At 38.4% G+C, this 19,139-nt stretch overlaps 1 protein-coding gene across 1 annotated transcript in view; it reads right to left on the bottom strand.

The window, feature by feature from the left end:
• LOC131436744 (cyclin-dependent kinase 14) overlaps positions 1-19,139 on the bottom strand; it is a 437,597-nt gene that overhangs the window by 414,884 nt on the left and 3,574 nt on the right. The window contains exon 2 of the mRNA XM_058605629.1: positions 18,358-18,863. Coding sequence (XP_058461612.1) covers positions 18,358-18,553 — 196 coding nt within the window. The 5' untranslated portion in view covers positions 18,554-18,863. The remainder of the gene's footprint in view (positions 1-18,357; positions 18,864-19,139) is intronic.

Below are 19,139 nucleotides of genomic sequence, written 5' to 3' on the forward strand. Positions count from 1 at the left end.
AAATCGATTTTTTCAAACAAAAAAATTTGGCATAAAATAATTTCTTTAGTTTTGCGATTTTTTTACGCGGATTTCAGAAGTTACACGATTTTCTTTTGTGCGTTTTTGCACGCGGATTTCTGAAGTTACGCCGTTTTTTTACGCGGATTTCCGAATTTACGCAGTTTTTTTACGCGGATTTCTGAATTTACGCGTTTTTTTACGCCGTTTTTTTACGCTGAATGTATCCTCGCACAAAAAAATACCTCAGTGTAAAACTCTGGAACTTTGTAAAGTTTGTAAACTTTGCTCAAAAATGTTACATAGTTGCATACACACTCGTATAGACATTTTCTGATCTCAACGAACTGATTCGAATGGTATATGACACGCGGCCTCGGTTCAAAAATCGATTTTCACATTGATTGAATAACCTTTTTAATTGACCTAGTGTAATGGCGCCTTTTACATTAACATTTCACGCGAAAGTGGAAAGTTCCTTTCGAAGTTTTGGATAACTGTTTCTCGTATTTTCGGAACTGGTGACCGGCATGGGTAGACCCGAAGTCAGTTTGCGTGACCAACTACTATATAGACTTACAAATAGAAACAGTTTTGCACGTTTTATACAACGCCACTTTAAAGGGCGGTTTGAATTTTTTAGCACACATATTCCTATAGTTCTGGAACCGGAAATCGGATTCGAATGAAACTCTATAATAACCTATAAGATCGTCAAACCTTTTAAATGATCTTGAGTTTGGGAAAGCCGCTACAGTCACCTTGAGGAAACCAATAGGAGTTCCATTTAAGAGTATTCGACCAATTTTTATCGTTCTTCATGGGAGCTGGTATGACCTAAATCGGCTCGTTTGTTCATCAATTAACAAGATCTCTAAATCTGAGCAGATTCAAATCCCGTTCGAAAAAAAATGCAAAAAGTAATAAATAGTCACTTTGTCATCGTGTAAAGACTCTCCCAGAAAGTATGGACGCAACCAAAAACCGCTGCCATTTCGCAATGGTTCAGAATCTGTCAATTTTTATGGCTGCGTCCTGTTGTTTACACTCTTCTTCAACCACTTGTGCAGTTGTTTATTCGTTTTCATTAGTTTGTTTCGTGGACTTTCAAGCAGAACGTTTGCTTGGACTTTCAGCAGAACAACGTCGAAAAATTGTGTACAAATGGTGCACAGAACGCGGACTGTCACTGAGAAAGATAGCAAAAATGGAAGAAGTAAGTGAAAAAGCCGTGCGAAATGCAATCAGGAAGTTCGGTGAGGATAACACCTTAGAGGATAAACCGAAAACGGCCCGAAAAAAAGGTCCTGCTAACCCTCAGTTGGATAAACGTATACTGAAGGCGTTCGAGCAAAAGAAGAAGGTTTCAGTTTGGGATGTGGCCAAAAAAGTGGGCACTTCGAAGTCAAATGTTCTTCGTGCTAAAGAACGTTTGAATCTTCGAACCTATAAGAAGCAGAAACAACCAAAACGTAGTCCGAAACAAGAAGCATCGATCAGGCCGAGGGTTCGAAAGCTGTACAATACGATTCTTGCTGGAAATTTGAGCTGCATAATCATGGATGACGAAACCTACGTGGAACTCGATTACAATACCTTGCCGGAACCACAATACTATACGGTGCGAGAAGGGCAAGTGTTAAACCAGTCCGAGACATCGATTGAAGTCGAAAAATTTGGTAAGAAAGCTATGGACTGGCAAGCAATTTGTAGCTGCGGTAAGATTCCGAAACCCTTCATCACCACTGCTTCAATGAACAGCGAAATATACATCAAGGAATGTTTACAAAAACGACTTCTACCCATGATTCGAAGCCACAAGGATCCTGTTGTCTTCTGGCCAGATCTTGCTTCTTGCCACTACTAGAAATCAACGCTAAAATGGTATACTACAAAACATGTCACTTTCGTCCCAAAAGACATGAATCTACCAAATTGCCCACAACTTCGACCAATTGTGGAATTTTGGGCATTAACGAAGGCACATCCTAGGAAACATGTCTCGGCAGCCGAAACCATTCAACAGTTCGAAAAAGATTGGAAAAAGTGTCAAAACTTGTCGCCAAGAAGTCTGTACGGAATTTAATGAGGAACGTTCGCAAGAAGGTGCGCCAGCTAGTCTTCAATAGCAAAGTAGCAAATGCTGAGAATAATATTCTGTTGTTGTAGTCTAATATTATCAGTATATCGAATAAAAATTTGAATATCGAACACTTGTGAATTATTTACAGTGAAATCAAAGTGCGTCCATACTTTCTGGGACAGTCTTTAGTTCAGAGACCAGAAACCGAATCCAGATAAAATTGCACACCAGACTATGAGACCATAGGGCATTTAATTTAAATCTAAGTTCCTGAAAGTCGGTATTGGTATCGAGCAAAGCCGATAGTACCAAAGTAAGTTCAAATTAACAAGATCCGTAAGAAGAAAAAACTATTAATTAGTTTTATGGAATTTATACCTTTTTCTATCGTCACTTACGGCAAAATACTCATGGAATTATAATTTTTCCACTTGTTGCTTATAAATTCCAGAACCAGAAATAGAATCCAGATAAAATTCTGGAATTTTTTATGAAATTATTTTCACTTGAGTCTAAGTTCGTGAAAATCAATCCAGTCAGTCGGCAAAAAAAACTACTTTTCTTTTCAAAAAAATTCTTTTTTTAATCCACCTAATGGTGTACTGATGCCTTTCTCATATTAATTATATTTTCAAAATACACCACTAGAAGATTCTGCCAAGTTTCTTTTTTTGAAACTTGAATAAAATCAAAAACTTTCTTCTGTATAAACTAACATCACTTTTTCAATTTGTAAATGTCAAGTTAATATAGAGTTAAATGTGACAACCCTGCACGCTATACAAAATTGAACAAAGCACGCTGTGTGCTAAGCGGATGTGTTTTGTTCTTCTTCCGTACCAGGCACGTACCGATGCGTACCGATTTTTCATCATTTTGTATGACAGTTTGAAAGTTTAGATACTCATTGCCCTATAATTTCGGAACCGGAAGTCGGATCTGGATGAAATTGCACAGTACCTTTTAAGACAATGAGCTTGAGCGACCACCCCTAGTTGCTACTCCGTTACTGATCGAGATTAGCTGAAATTGTACAGGGAGTTTTTAGATGATCCGACCTGGGACTGGTAAATCATTCTTCAATGTACATCTTCTGGTAATCCCAGAAATCATTGATCAGTACCGGCGCCGGCCAGGCCCGAACGTAGATCGTCTAAGGAATGGGAAGGGATGTTAGTCCAACACTTGTTGTTACTAGAGGCCGTATATACTACTGCGCACGCCACAAGTGTCACGGTAGAAGGATATTTGTTAGTAAAAATGTCAGTATTAGTATTATTCGCGCGACTCAGTATGTTTCGGTTTCAAGATGCTTGGATGCACCACTCTGGGCCTGGCCACTGGCTTCCCGAGTAAACGTTTCAACAATATCCTATATTGAAGTCCCGGACAGTTTTGATTATTCGAAGAAACTGAAGAAAAATTTATAATACTTTCGCGTAAAGAATAAAAACTTCCCTATTTTTTATCAATGAAATTACGTGATACAAAATAAACGAGTGAATAGGATTTAGACAAAATAGTTGATTCATTGCATTGTTTATTTGTTTACTTGGAGCAGGTAAAAGCCCGGTGGAGTGAATTTCTGTCAAACTTGCTCTTCAACAGGCATAAAACCTCCTCATCTTTAGCATTAACATATTACAATCATCCAAATGATACATTCCAAACAGTTGTTACAAAATCATTTTAAATCACCAAATAAAAGTCAACAGATTTCACACGCTTCTTGATTCTGTATTATTTCCGCTTTATTATTTTAATTATTTATTAAAATTATTAATTGGTTATATTGGTTGATCTGGGCAGCCAGCTACCGAGAAAAATGTTAATTTATTGTTTGAAATATTAATATCAAGTGTTTTTTGTACTATGTATTCAATATACCGATATATGTTGTCTCTATTATTAACTTTGTAATATTAACGGATTTGCGCAATAGTTGATTTTTATCATTCAATTTATAATCCTGAAAAACAATCAATAACATGGAAGAAGAAAACATTCCAAATAAAACTTTTCTCCGAAGCTAGACGGAAATTGCTGGGTTGAATGAAGAGATAATTTAGTAAAATAGAGTAATCAGAAGTGAAACATTGAGAATATCTGATAACTGAAAGGAAAAAGGAACTCCTGCAATTGTCGCCTTTTACGACATGGAAGCAGGAACCCAGTGGATCTATTCTTGGTTCATTGTTTTCCGCTGGATTCCACACGGCATCTAGGCTGGTACTGTCCGGAGAGAGCTAATAGTCCTTTGAACAGTATCTTTTAAGACAATGAGAGCTTTAATTTGAATCATGATTTGTGAAAATCGATTTAACCGTTGCTAAGAAATCGAAGTGATATATTACCGGTGCGTTCAGTAGCGGTAACCGGGCACCAATAGTTCCAAAGTAGATTTATATATCCACTAACTAATAAGGTCTGTTAACTAGATGAATTTACCAGTAAATTTTACAAAAATGTGCACCTCGTTTCGCCATCGCTTATGAAAAATTCTTTTTGAAATTGAAATTTTGAACTAATCTCGCTGTAATACCGGAACCGGAAGTCGAATCTGGATCAACTTTTCGAGGACTTTTTGAAGAATCTCAAGGCCTTTCATTTGCATCTTAGTTTGTAAAAATCGGTTGAGAAATTTCCGAAAAAATTGAATGCGCTTTTTCTCATAGATTTGCACATGTTGCCTTGTAATTCTGGAACCGGAAGTCGGATTGGGATAAAACTCAATAGCGATCTATAGGACCATAAGACCTTTCATTTGAATCTGAGTTTGTGAAAATCAGTTCAGCCATCTTGTCTTTTCACATACCAAGCGAAATAATGTGTATTCCGCTATGAACATTGCACATTAATTAAAACAACAAACTGTAGTTGGATGGCGTCAATTGCGGACTGCAATGCCTCTTGAGATCTAATTTTCTTTTCACTACTCTAAAGAGTGTATCGAGTGTGGTTAACAACATTGATTGTTGAATAAAAAAGCGAAAATAACATATTTTGACATCAGTTTTCAATATATTGTAGCAAAATTACATTTTTAAGCATTTCACTGATTATATTGAAGAAAATCCTAGTTTCTGTGAAACGCTCGCACTTTGGACTTGACATTCTTCATTAAATTCTGCACAGTTACTTTTGTGACGTTCCTGATGGCAGCTGTCCAGTTTTTTTTAACTCCTGCATGTTTTGGGACACTGTACCTTCCTTCCGAAAGTGCCGCTTGACAATTGCCCAATATCTTTCAATTGGCCGAAGATCCGGGCAGTTCGGTGGGTTGATGTCCTTTTCCACGAATTGTACATTATTTTTTGACAACCACTGTAGAACGTAGTTGGCGTAGTGGGCTGAATCCAAATCCGGCCAGAAGAGAGGAGGAGCCTTATGATTTCTGTACAGTGGCAGCATTCTCTTCTTCAAACATTCTTCCTCGTACACCTTGGCGTTAATTGTGCCCTTCGTGAAGAAAATTGACTACCGCAAACCACAGGTTCAAATTGCTTGCCAGACCAACATCTTCTGCCCAAACTTTTCCACTGCCACCGTGGTGTCAGCGTCGTCCAGGTCCTGGTACACCGATTTCGTATAATATTGCGGTCCGGGCAGCGCTCGAGAGTCTTCCTTGGCGTAGGTTCCGTCGTCGATCAGGATGCATCCGTCTTTATTCTGTAGAATCCGGTTATACAGTTTTCGCGCTCTTGTTTTGGCCTGAACTTGCTGTACCAGGGACTTTTTCGGCACCTTCTATTTCTTGTACGTTTTCAGGGAGTTCCGAACTTTGATCCGTTGAATCATCGCGATGCTGGTGTTGAACTGCTTGGCCAAATCCCGCGTCGACGCCGATGGGTTTTTCCTGATGTACTCAACCACTTTTAAGTCCCGGCCGGGCTGGCTGGGACCCGTTTTCCATACCGGATCGGGGCAAATCTTTCATGGAACGGATCTTACCGAACTTCTCGATAATATTTTTAACACTGGTGTGGTGCACTTTCACCCGTTTTGCAATTTCGTTGTACGTGACACCGCTTTCTGAGCACCAAGTGTGCAGAATTTTCTTTCGCGTTTCCGGATCAATTCGAGTCATCATTGAAACGATATACCGTACCGAAACCAATCGATTGCGCAGCTGTTATTGACATGTAAACAAACATACCACCGCAAAACACGCTGCAAAAAATTAAGCCATTTCAGAGTAATAACTGTTTGAATGTTGCTAACTACTTATCGATACACTCCTTATAAGTAGGTTACGACGCAAGTCGCATCATGTAACCGAGCATTCGTGTGTAAAACTAGATACTGTCAAATCTCGAATTATGGTCATTTTTCTTTCAATATCCGACTCAAACAAATTTGTCTGGTTCGTTAAAAAAATTCTTTGGAATATTTGAAATATATATTTCACTGATCCTTAAATGGATCGAATTGATACTATTGATCCATAATAAACAAGGTCGAGGGCATTTTTCTTGAATACTAAGCGTCTACTGCTGCATATCAACGAAAATAATTGGTACACGAAGCAAACCAGCCAATAAACTGAGGATGACAATTTTTTCATGGAACGATTTTGAAGATGGTCTTCGTGAAAATCGATAATGCTTCTTCGGATAGCAAATAATTGTAGTATTGCATCTAACGCAAAAAAACAAATTGTCGAACGGCGACCAAGTTTTGTCTTCTATAGTCGTCAAGTCGAACAACGGAACCGATTTGTAGTTCACCACATCCAAACGAGTACAAAAAAAAGGCAAACACGTACCATTTATAAACACTCTGAGCATTTGGATGCAATTTATTTCAGTGCACCATTCTTCCTTTTTTTATAATTTAGAAACACTTGAGAACAATTTACCGGGTATTTAACGGATGTAATGCTGGTCCACAAAAAATGAGTCCAAAAAATAAAACAGAAATTAGCCGAGAGGACTAGGAAAGGATCGTTTTATCTTGCCAACCAATAGTGAGGTTTTTATTCATTTGAAATGTTGTATATTTAGGGGAAGAAAGTGATTCCATAATACGAGTTTCAAACGTTATTCCGAAACCAAACAGGATGTCGAAGAATAAATCTCACTGAGAGACAGAGTACTACACTCGATTGTACAAGACAGACATTATTTATTCGAAGCAGCGTTTCTATTAAATACAAGCTCAATTTATTTGGACGTTCAAAGTTATTTTTTCTTTCTTGTCGAGAATTTCCATAATTGCACACATCTACAAGAGAACGGTTCCACAAAGAGAAAAAAAAACATTTTGGCAAACATGTAGGCTCTGTTTGCCCATTGTACCGTTTGAATCCAGGCTTCTGTAATTGTATTCATTGTGCTGCAATTATCAACCGAATAAATAGGTCACTTTGCCTAGCAATGTATGCCTGATGTCCTGTCCTGTGGCACTGGAATGCGACATGTATGAATTTTTCTCTTATTATCCAAACATAAGATGCAAAATGACTGTGTTGGTTGTTCGAATTGGAACTGTGGGTACTTGATATATTTTTCTGTTGTTGCTGAAATTAGTAGATTTTTGGTGCTCACATGTAGCAAAATACTGAATTAATGAGCACAGAAATTTTCTGATGCCAATTAACGTAGAGTATATGAGACACTATTGCAATAATATCAATATAATTTTAAAATCGACGACATCGATAATTTGCAGCGTTGACAAAAAATATCAATATTCGATAGTACAACCGTGGAGTTGAGTGAAATCTAAATTTCGGCGAAAAAAGATGTCGAAAACGAACGGCGAAGCTATATTTTACTACAATTTCGGTAAATATAGCTTCTTCCAAAATACTTAATCATATTCATCAAAGTAACCATTTTTTTTTTTCATTGCAAAAATGCGCGATTTTAGAAAACAATCGTGATATTAAAAACAAATTTGTCCGGCGATTATTCGTGACAAGAAATCCCCCAGAGAATCCCAACGCACACGTAAAAAGGATCCTCGTAACGTTAATCAATTGCATTAAATTATTGATTGGATTCCGGTATGATATATTTTCTTAGGGCATATTCAGGAGTGTTCTAGTTCTAGATGCATAATTTATGTCAGTTTTAAAATTTAAATCTAGAAATTATAACAAAATAAACTGGCAGCCCCAGCAGCGTTTTATCTGTGTTTCAAATGTAGAAAAAATAGAACGGCAGTGTATACCAGTTTTAAATTTGACAGTAGAACTGGTCGACTAATGGCGTTTTCGTTTTTAATTTGCACTACACCGGTGCAGTGCTACACTGAGGCATGAATAAACGAACCAAAATGACGAAAACATAAACAGTAACCATTGACTACCATAAACGATTCCATTGCACAGAGCTACACCAAACTTTTGATGAGTGCTACACCAGTGGTATCGGTGCAGAAAAAGTGTAGCACTGGTGTAGTGCAATTGGCAAAAACGAACGGTTTCAGTGTAGTGCAATTTAAAAACGAAAACGACATAAATAAAACTAAAACGGATTACTGGGGATACGTTTGTTTCAGTTTCATTTACACACGGAACGACCGAAATCAGCATTTTCGCGAAAAATTTAGTTGATTTGCTGATTTTAGTTAGTTATTTTTTGAGACAACTAAAAAAATCTTACTTTTGCTGATTTAGATTTTTTATTCTCATTCCCTTAATAATAATAAAATATTTGTTGAAATGACTATTTTTTTTAGTTGAATTCACAAATTAAACGTACTGTCATTTCTTAGCTAAGGCACACTTCATATCCAGTCAACTAATTTTTTAGTTGAATTAAAGAAATATAATGTTGTTTTCAACCAATATGAATGGTTGAATTGGCTTCTGCAATCTGCAGCTATATGGCGCCCTGTCACCGAAACGGTAACACCTTAATGACTACTAGCCACTAGATGGCACACTACTGCCGAAAAAAAATTTTGTTGTTAAAATCAACTAAATCAAAAACAGTAATACGAATTAGGCGCTGAGCTAATTTCGGTCGTTCCGTGCATTATAGACCACCCATATGAATCTTGCAGCTGCTGAATTTGCTCTTAAATATTCAATTTTTTACTGAGCCATCACTATCGTTGTAGCCGGAATCTGATTTTATGCGGAAATCCAATTGTGTTTGCTACTACAAATGTTCTACCGCCAACATAATGTTAAAATCAATAAATCTATGATAACTGGAATGTTTATTTCATATATAAAATTTATTTTTCATTCATTGCTTAAAATCTCGGCAAGTTATTGAATGCATGAATAGCGACAATTTCGGTAATTTCTCTCCAGAAGCGACGAAGTTCTCGGTAACTTATAGTCTTCTCGAAACCAAAAATCTTGGTAAATGCAAATTACCTGTCAGATGAAAGTTTCAGTTGGTTAAAAGTTTGCCGAAATAATTGCCGAGCACAAAGATTCGGCACGGAACGACCGGAATTAGCTCTGCGCCTAATTCGTATTACTGTTTTTGAATTAGTTAATTTTAACAACAAAATTTCCAAAATAACTATGAAATTAGTTAAAATTGAGAATTTACTTTGCTGAAAAAAATTCTTATTTTTAGGAATGTGTTTAGTTGGCGAATATCCTGTACACAAACCAGCAATATTTCAATCCAACATGAAATTCTCATTGACAACTAATTTTGTTATTAAAATCAGAAAATTTGTTTCTATTTATCTATCACCATCATTACTGAAGGACAGCACAGAGAAAACAAAAATAAAATGAGTGTGAGAAGTGTCAAAGTAAAACAATCCATTAAAAAGCTAAAAAGGACAGTCTTATTGAAACTGCTTGCAAATTGTTTTGATGTTTTTCGCATGTGTTACGATATATCCATATATAAACCGATATGTAAAAATGCCGTAAACTCTTAGTGGAAAGTGTATTTATTCACAATTGGTGCGCATTTGAAGCGATTGTGCGTAATAATGTTTTTAAGTGGAACAGTTAAGTGAGTTTCGAATGTTGCACTCAAAGTGTGCTCAAAGTTTTCAGTGAGTGAGTCAATTTCGCGAAGTCGAATGAAGAAAACAGCGATTTAGAAGAAAAAAATTCAAAAAGAAGTTTATGTTTCGTTCATGTCTTTTTCTCCAATACAACATCGTATTTATACCTGCCAATATAGAAAAGACAACCGCGACTCAATTTTTTTTCGGTAGTAGTGTGCCATCTAGTGGCTAGTAGTCATTACGGTGTTAACTTTTTTTCGGTGACTGTGCGCCATATAGGTGTAAATTGAAGAAGCCAATTCAACCATTTATGTTGGTTGAAAATAACGTTTTATTTCTCTAATTCAACTAAAAAATTAGTTGAATTGAAATGAAGTGTGCCTTAGCTAAGAAATGACAGCACGTTTAATTGGTGAATTCAACTAACAAAATAGTCGTTTCAACAAATATTTTATTATTATTAAGGGAATGAGAATTAGAAAATCGAAATTCGCAAAAGTAAGATTTTTTAAGTTGTCTCAAAAAATAACTAACTAAAATCAGAAAATCAACTATTTTTTTTCGCCAAAATGCTGATTTCGGTCTTTCCGTGGGAAAAAATCTACGTGTGTATGCGTCTTCGAGATTTCTTGTTCGGCATCCCTAAATATTTTGGAACCGTCCAAAAACGGAAGGAAAATGCGACGATCAAAGATGTATGAGGTGTCTCGATTTTCATTCCGTTTTGTCGATGGTTCCAAAATTTTTGGCAATATCCCTTCTGACGTTTCGGGCATAATTTTTGGTCTTTCTCTATACAAAAGTAATAGAATTTCTGAAAAACCTATTTTTTCATCAGAGCTTTGGTGACCCTTAATGTTATATACCATTGAACCCAGCTCTAAAAGAGCAGAAAATGGCGCTGAGTTAATGTATGTGTGTACATTTTAATGTATGCATAGATGTACATCTTCATTTGGATCGAAGTTACATAAAAATGAATATAATTTTCGAATCTTTTCCATTTTTTCACAAAAATAACGTTATAAGTTTCCGGTTTAGCAGTATCCTAAGTTAGAACGCTTGTTTTACACTGCCCAAATTTTCGAATATTGGTTTTGATCTTTTTCAATCAAAATGTGTTAACGTTCTTTGCCTAAGTAACGTTACAATAAAAGATCTGTTTTAGTCTACCTAGTGGTCATCACAAACAATGCCCATATATTGTAACAGTATTTAAAGTTTTAGGCTCCGGATCACCCTTTTTATATTTCCATTTATACCGGTACTGGGGGTCCTTTCATTTGAATTTAAGTTCGTGAAAAACGGATAACCCTTACCTCGAAGTTTCTGAAACTTGTAAAGCGAATTTCGGTTTGTTTGAATATCATCCACAAAGATCCTTAAACTGGAATAGTTTCAGGTACAGTTTAGAACAGTTTTTGCTCATCGTCACTATGAACTATGTCACTATGAACGACCTTATGATACATAGACTGTTACTTATGTATTTAGTTTTGGCAACACTAAGTGTTGCCCGGTGGATTTTACGTTTCCATCATAAGGTTTGACATTTTTAACCATTACCATTTTCAGATCATTCTGTCATTTGAGCGCTTTTTTTTGTTTACAGTGCAATGAAAATTTTACCTCAGCAAAAAAATGAAATTGAATCGTGAACATCTTCGTGCAATGATTAATACGATTTTTGCCGTGCATTATCTAAACAAGAGTGCGTCAATCAACATAGTTCGACTTTTGGCAGTGTAGCACCATCTTATGCGACTGTAAAAAACTGGTATAACGAATTCAATCGTGGTCGACTTCGCTTGCCGATGAATTCAAAGAGGTCGTCCAAAATCAGTTTTTTGCCAGAAAATATCGATGCTGTGAAAAATCTGATAATGGAAGATCGCCTTGAGACGTACCATGAAATGGAGACAGTCTTGGGCATTAGCGTGAAACGCTTATATGATATTTTGCATGACCATTTAGTCGTGAAAAAAATTTGTTCGCGTTGGATCCCACATAATTTTACAAACGCTCAAAAAAAGGCTCGTGTCAATTGGTGCGAAGAAATGCTGAAAAAAATTCAATCGTGGTACTTCTAATTTGGTGTATAACATCTACACAGGTGACGAAACATGGATTTAGTCATATGAGCCCGAAACTAAACAGCAGTCTCCACACATCGGCTCGAACAACCGTATAGTCCTGACTTGGCACCTAATGACTTCTATTTGTTCCCTTCCGTGACGAATAAACTGCGTAGAGCGCGAATACTCCTGAAGAAAGTGTTGAAGAGTTAAAAAACCATGTTTTGGGGGTAGCTCGAGAAGAGTGGAAAAATAATTGGTTCAAGCGTAGGCGAAAGTGTATCGATAATGTTGAAGAATATTTTGAAAAACAATGAAACCATTTTCGATCAAATATCATACTATTTTCATTTTTAGGCTAAATACATAAGTAACAACTCTCGTACCGGAACTGGAAATCGGATTCCGATTAAATAATATGGAGCCATAACACCAGTCATTTAACTCTAAGCGTATAAAATCGGCTCAACAATCTCTGAAAAATCGCTTTGGAATATTGTCCTGTACTTCCAATAAATTGGAATAGCTTTCAACCACAGTCTTGAAGAAAGGTTACGCTTTTTTACACTAATTCCCTTATTATTAGCCCGGATTGCCGATTCAATGCATATGTTAGAGCCCCGACCGGGAAGGATTCTTAGTGTCAGTAGGATCGTAGTACTAACCCTGTGATGATTCGGTACGCCATGAATCGAATGCGAAGTCTGTTGAAACAGAAAGACTTCACTTCTTCACCTTCCTTTCGAAAACACAAAGGGTACGTCGGTCCTCTGCCAATATAGTCCAGGTCTCGTGACCAAAGAGAACAGCCAGCCTAATGAGCGTTAATTTCGTGCGGTGGCGTACTTTACTCGATCGAAGGAGTTTTCTAAGTCCAAAGTATGCACGGTATCCTGAAAAAATACGCCTCTCAATTTCTCTGCTGGTATCATTATCGGCAGTCGCCAGTGAACACGAACTCCTCAACCACCTCGATATCGTCACCGTCTATCAATATTCGTGGTGGGAGACGTAGTGTTTCTTCATCTTAGCCTAGCTTCAGCTTTCAGTCCGATGTATGTTTCCATAATCTTCTCAAGGTTACATGTCATAAAATCAACGTCGTCAGCGAAACCAAAAAGCTGTACAGACTTCCGAAAGATCGTTACACTCTCTTTTCGAATTACACCTTCCAAAGCAATATAAAACATCACCTTGCCGTAGCCTACTCCGAGATTCGAGGGGACTCGAGAGCGTCCCAGATACTCGAGACGTAGCACATCAGTCTATCCATCGTTTCTTTAACCAATCGCGTCAGTTTATCCGGAAAACCGTATTCGTGCATGATCTGCCATAGCTGTTCTCGATCGATTGTGTCGTATGCCGTTTTGAAGTCAATGAATAGGTGATGCGTGGGCACGTTGTATTCACGACACTTCCGAAGTACTTGTCTTTTCAGGAATATGTGATCCGTAGTGGCCAGGGCCTTAGTGAATTCGGCTTGGTAAGGCCGTATGAATTTCTTGGTTATTGGTGATAGACGACGGCATAGGATTTGGGAGAGTATCTTGTAGGCAGCGTTCAGTAGTAGCAACAGTCAAGCTTATCATCCTTTTTGTAGATTAGATATACCACTGTTTCCATCCATTCCTGCGGTAGAATCTCTTCCTCCCAAATCTTAGAAATCACCCAGTGCAGTGCTCTAGCCAGTGCCTATCCTTCATGTTTGAGCAGCGTCTTTTTCGTTCCTCAGCTTACCGATTTTCTCACTTATCTCCGATAGATCTGGTGCTAGGAAGCTGTCGTTGGCTGAACATGCTCCCAGATTGATTCCATTTGTCGATAACCTCCCATTTGTTCGAGAGGAGATTACTACCGGTATCTCTGCACATTTCGGCCTATGGCCTCCACGTAAGCGATTCACTTATTATAGAACTTCCGTGTATCATTATTTTGGAGTTTGACTAAAAGCCATTTTTGTGCTATGGGCTTTTCGCCAAACCCCAAAATAACCAAAATCTCTGGTCGGCCAGTTCAGTCGTCAAATCGTTCCCTTCAGGACGTCAGGAAAGCGATTCAGTGCAATATAAAAGTACTTCGCAAACATCGTTAACTTTACGTCTTCTTAGCGGCTCAAATTGAACTGTTTAAGTTTGCACTAAGCAATTTATTTTGAACTGCTCAACACTGACGAGTCGAAGACGAAACGTAAAGAATAGTTTCGTGTATTATTTACGCAGTACGGCTGTTTCATCGCTTCCTCGATCACGATCTTCTTGGTGGCGCTTTTTCCGGAAACCAAGTTCTGTCTGTTTCGTTCCTGTTCGTATGGTTCTTCATTCGCTCTCGTGCGGTGTTGCTGCATCCTCGTCCTTGCTGCATACTTCTCTTCGTCCAACTATTGGCATTCGCCGTAAACGTCGTTTAGATAACCTCGGCTGCGTTGTTACTTATGGCGGACCTTATATTCCTCCAGCCGTCTTCAAGAGTCGCCGCGTCAAGCTGCTCTTCCGTTGATATCGAACTCCATATTGAGTCTCAGCGTTCGTGTTCGACTAGTAGTTTTGAGTGCATAAAAACCTCGACAAGATAATGGTCGGAATATATGTTGGCTCTGCGATAGGTGTGCACATAAGAGACATCGAAAAAGAATTTCTCGCCGATGAGAACGTGGTCGATTTGGTTTTCCTTATGTTGATCAGGTGATCTCTAGGAGGTTTTGTGGATATCTTTGCGAGGGAAGAAGATGCCTCGAACTACCATTCCTCGAGAGACTGCAAAGTTTACACATCGTCCGTTGTCATTTGATGCAGCATGAAGGCTCTCCAGGCCTATCACAGGTCTGTAGATTGCCTTCCGGTCTACTTGAGCGTTTACGTCACTGATGACGAATTTTACATCTCACCGTAGACAGCTGTCCTAGGTTCGCTCCAGATGCGCGTAGAATGCTTCGTTCTCTTCATCGGGTCTCGTTTTCATGTGGGCAGTGTACGTTAATGATGCTGTAATTGAAGAAGCGACCGTTCCTAACACGTTGGTTGTGCCACAGCTCTGATAGAAGGTAGCCGCTTGATGCCCACTTTTCCACACCTTCTGTCCCGTCCAACAATAATTTTTTTAATTTTTTCTTCGTCTCGTCTTCGACTTATCAGTGCATTAGCAAATTATTCAACCTCACAAAGAATTACTAATATTTTAGGAACCAGCGAAAATCTCATGACCTGAGAGGATATGTAACAGTATTTTGTAAGCACAAACACAAACTGTACAGATATTTGCTTCGACTTTTCTCGGATAACAATAGCGAAGCATTGCCGATGATAAAAACAACACACTTCAAATCGAACTTGGCTTTCACTGAACCAAGAATAAAACTTCAAATTTGCACAACGATTTGCACGATATGCACCTAATAATTCCTACAATTGTCGTAAACTAATAGCCACACGTCGCTCTGCATGGCAATGACGTCAACGTGAAACGCAACCAGTGCAAAAAGCGGCCAGCTTTCATCGGTCATTTTTTTTTTCGTGAAAAAGAAGATTACACAAACACACTATTCCTAAATGCAACGCAATTAAAGCACGATACATACTTGCTTTGGCACAAATAAGGTGATGCAATGATCTACGATTGTCGTACGAAAAGCTAGTGCTTGAGAATTTACAAAAGTCCAAGTGAATTTCTTGGTTATTGGTGATAGACGACGGCATAGGATTTGGGAGAGTATCTTGTAGGCAGCGTTCAGTAGTAGCAACAGTCAAGCTTATCATCCTTTTTGTAGATTAGATATACCACTGTTTCCATCCATTCCTGCGGTAGAATCTCTTCCTCCCAAATCTTAGAAATCACCCAGTGCAGTGCTCTAGCCAGTGCCTATCCTTCATGTTTGAGCAGCGTCTTTTTCGTTCCTCAGCTTACCGATTTTCTCACTTATCTCCGATAGATCTGGTGCTAGGAAGCTGTCGTTGGCTGAACATGCTCCCAGATTGATTCCATTTGTCGATAACCTCCCATTTGTTCGAGAGGAGATTACTACCGGTATCTCTGCACATTTCGGCCTATGGCCTCCACGTAAGCGATTCACTTATTATAGAACTTCCGTGTATCATTATTTTGGAGTTTGACTAAAAGCCATTTTTGTGCTATGGGCTTTTCGCCAAACCCCAAAATAACCAAAATCTCTGGTCGGCCAGTTCAGTCGTCAAATCGTTCCCTTCAGGACGTCAGGAAAGCGATTCAGTGCAATATAAAAGTACTTCGCAAACATCGTTAACTTTACGTCTTCTTAGCGGCTCAAATTGAACTGTTTAAGTTTGCACTAAGCAATTTATTTTGAACTGCTCAACACTGACGAGTCGAAGACGAAACGTAAAGAATAGTTTCGTGTATTATTTACGCAGTACGGCTGTTTCATCGCTTCCTCGATCACGATCTTCTTGGTGGCGCTTTTTCCGGAAACCAAGTTCTGTCTGTTTCGTTCCTGTTCGTATGGTTCTTCATTCGCTCTCGTGCGGTGTTGCTGCATCCTCGTCCTTGCTGCATACTTCTCTTCGTCCAACTATTGGCATTCGCCGTAAACGTCGTTTAGATAACCTCGGCTGCGTTGTTACTTATGGCGGACCTTATATTCCTCCAGCCGTCTTCAAGAGTCGCCGCGTCAAGCTGCTCTTCCGTTGATATCGAACTCCATATTGAGTCTCAGCGTTCGTGTTCGACTAGTAGTTTTGAGTGCATAAAAACCTCGACAAGATAATGGTCGGAATATATGTTGGCTCTGCGATAGGTGTGCACATAAGAGACATCGAAAAAGAATTTCTCGCCGATGAGAACGTGGTCGATTTGGTTTTCCTTATGTTGATCAGGTGATCTCTAGGAGGTTTTGTGGATATCTTTGCGAGGGAAGAAGATGCCTCGAACTACCATTCCTCGAGAGACTGCAAAGTTTACACATCGTCCGTTGTCATTTGATGCAGCATGAAGGCTCTCCAGGCCTATCACAGGTCTGTAGATTGCCTTCCGGTCTACTTGAGCGTTTACGTCACTGATGACGAATTTTACATCTCACCGTAGACAGCTGTCCTAGGTTCGCTCCAGATGCGCGTAGAATGCTTCGTTCTCTTCATCGGGTCTCGTTTTCATGTGGGCAGTGTACGTTAATGATGCTGTAATTGAAGAAGCGACCGTTCCTAACACGTTGGTTGTGCCACAGCTCTGATAGAAGGTAGCCGCTTGATGCCCACTTTTCCACACCTTCTGTCCCGTCCAACAATAATTTTTTTAATTTTTTCTTCGTCTCGTCTTCGACTTATCAGTGCATTAGCAAATTATTCAACCTCACAAAGAATTACTAATATTTTAGGAACCAGCGAAAATCTCATGACCTGAGAGGATATGTAACAGTATTTTGTAAGCACAAACACAAACTGTACAGATATTTGCTTCGACTTTTCTCGGATAACAATAGCGAAGCATTGCCGATGATAAAAACAACACACTTCAAATCGAACTTGGCTTTCACTGAACCAAGAATAAAACTTCAAATTTGCACAACGATTTGCACGATATGCACCTAATAATTCCTACAATTGTCGTAAACTAATAGCCACACGTCGCTCTGCATGGCAATGACGTCAACGTGAAACGCAACCAGTGCAAAAAGCGGCCAGCTTTCATCGGTCATTTTTTTTTTCGTGAAAAAGAAGATTACACAAACACACTATTCCTAAATGCAACGCAATTAAAGCACGATACATACTTGCTTTGGCACAAATAAGGTGATGCAATGATCTACGATTGTCGTACGAAAAGCTAGTGCTTGAGAATTTACAAAAGTCCTTTCACAATTACATCGATAATTTAATATTTCGAACCGGATTCGATAGGTTTTGGATGAGCATCAAGCTTAGAATTCCCGACGAACTAGTCTTATCAGACTATCAACATTTTGATTACCCTAATTTCGGAGCCCATCAACCCAATGACGTTGCCATGAAGGAAAAGCAATGAAACAGATGCATATTATGCACTAGACTTGAGTGCACCGCTGCTAGATCAGATGTCATGCCGAATGTAAACCGGTGAAATTTGGCAACTAATGTTGTTATGCTACAATGTTGATACTACTTTAACAATTTAACTTTTACGACTATCACACTTCTGAATAATCTTTACAAGTTTCTCATGAGAACTGTATTGGGATGCCTTCCAAACAAATGTAACTTAAGTTGATGAATAAGTGTTCGAAACATATTTCACTTTCGATAAACAAGAGTCATAATTTCCTACCTTCTTTGACAGTCTTCATGTTGTTTTGCTGTGGTGTGGTCGTGTTGCCATTACCACTACCGACACTACCTCCACCACCGCCACTACCACCGCCACTACCCACTATGCCGGCACTCCCACCAACCGTATTACCGCCTCCCCCACCCATACCACTGACAATACCAGATGATTGATTTTTATCCACTGAACAATACATATTTCACTTTAGTAACTTGCACTGCACTCCCGTGACTATAAACTATGCTCAAAACACAAAACACCGAAGTATTTTCCCGTTCTCTCCAGGGTATGAATTTGTTTTTTTTTTGTGATTCAGCCTTTCATTTATCACTATTCTTGCTTTTGCTGAATTCTTTGAAAACACTAACACACTTTTATTGACCAAATGACCACTCGACTCCTGCTGCTATTATTCACACACAATACGCACTTGATTCACTTTATTCCTGTTTGTGCAGGGCTGCCAAATATGCTGTGTCTGGAATCACATTGACAATTCAAAAATCCTGCAAAAAATAGAGAAAAGTCACAAAATCAGAAACTTCATTTATAAAGTTTGTGAATGTTTTGTACATAATTATTGTTTATTTTTTTTCAAGACTGTGCAATTGACGAATTCAACCAACTCTTTTGCGATTGCTGTATTGTCCAAGTGGTGATAGTTTCAGATCAATCTTGAAATGAAAAATGTGTAATTGTTTCATATTTTACTCTCATGATTGTAAACATCTGGTACAAAAATACTGAATCATGGAAGTTCAGAAACTTTTCGCGGGAATTTC

Source organism: Malaya genurostris, chromosome 3, assembly GCF_030247185.1.
Source record: "Malaya genurostris strain Urasoe2022 chromosome 3, Malgen_1.1, whole genome shotgun sequence".
NCBI lineage: Eukaryota > Metazoa > Arthropoda > Insecta > Diptera > Culicidae > Malaya > Malaya genurostris.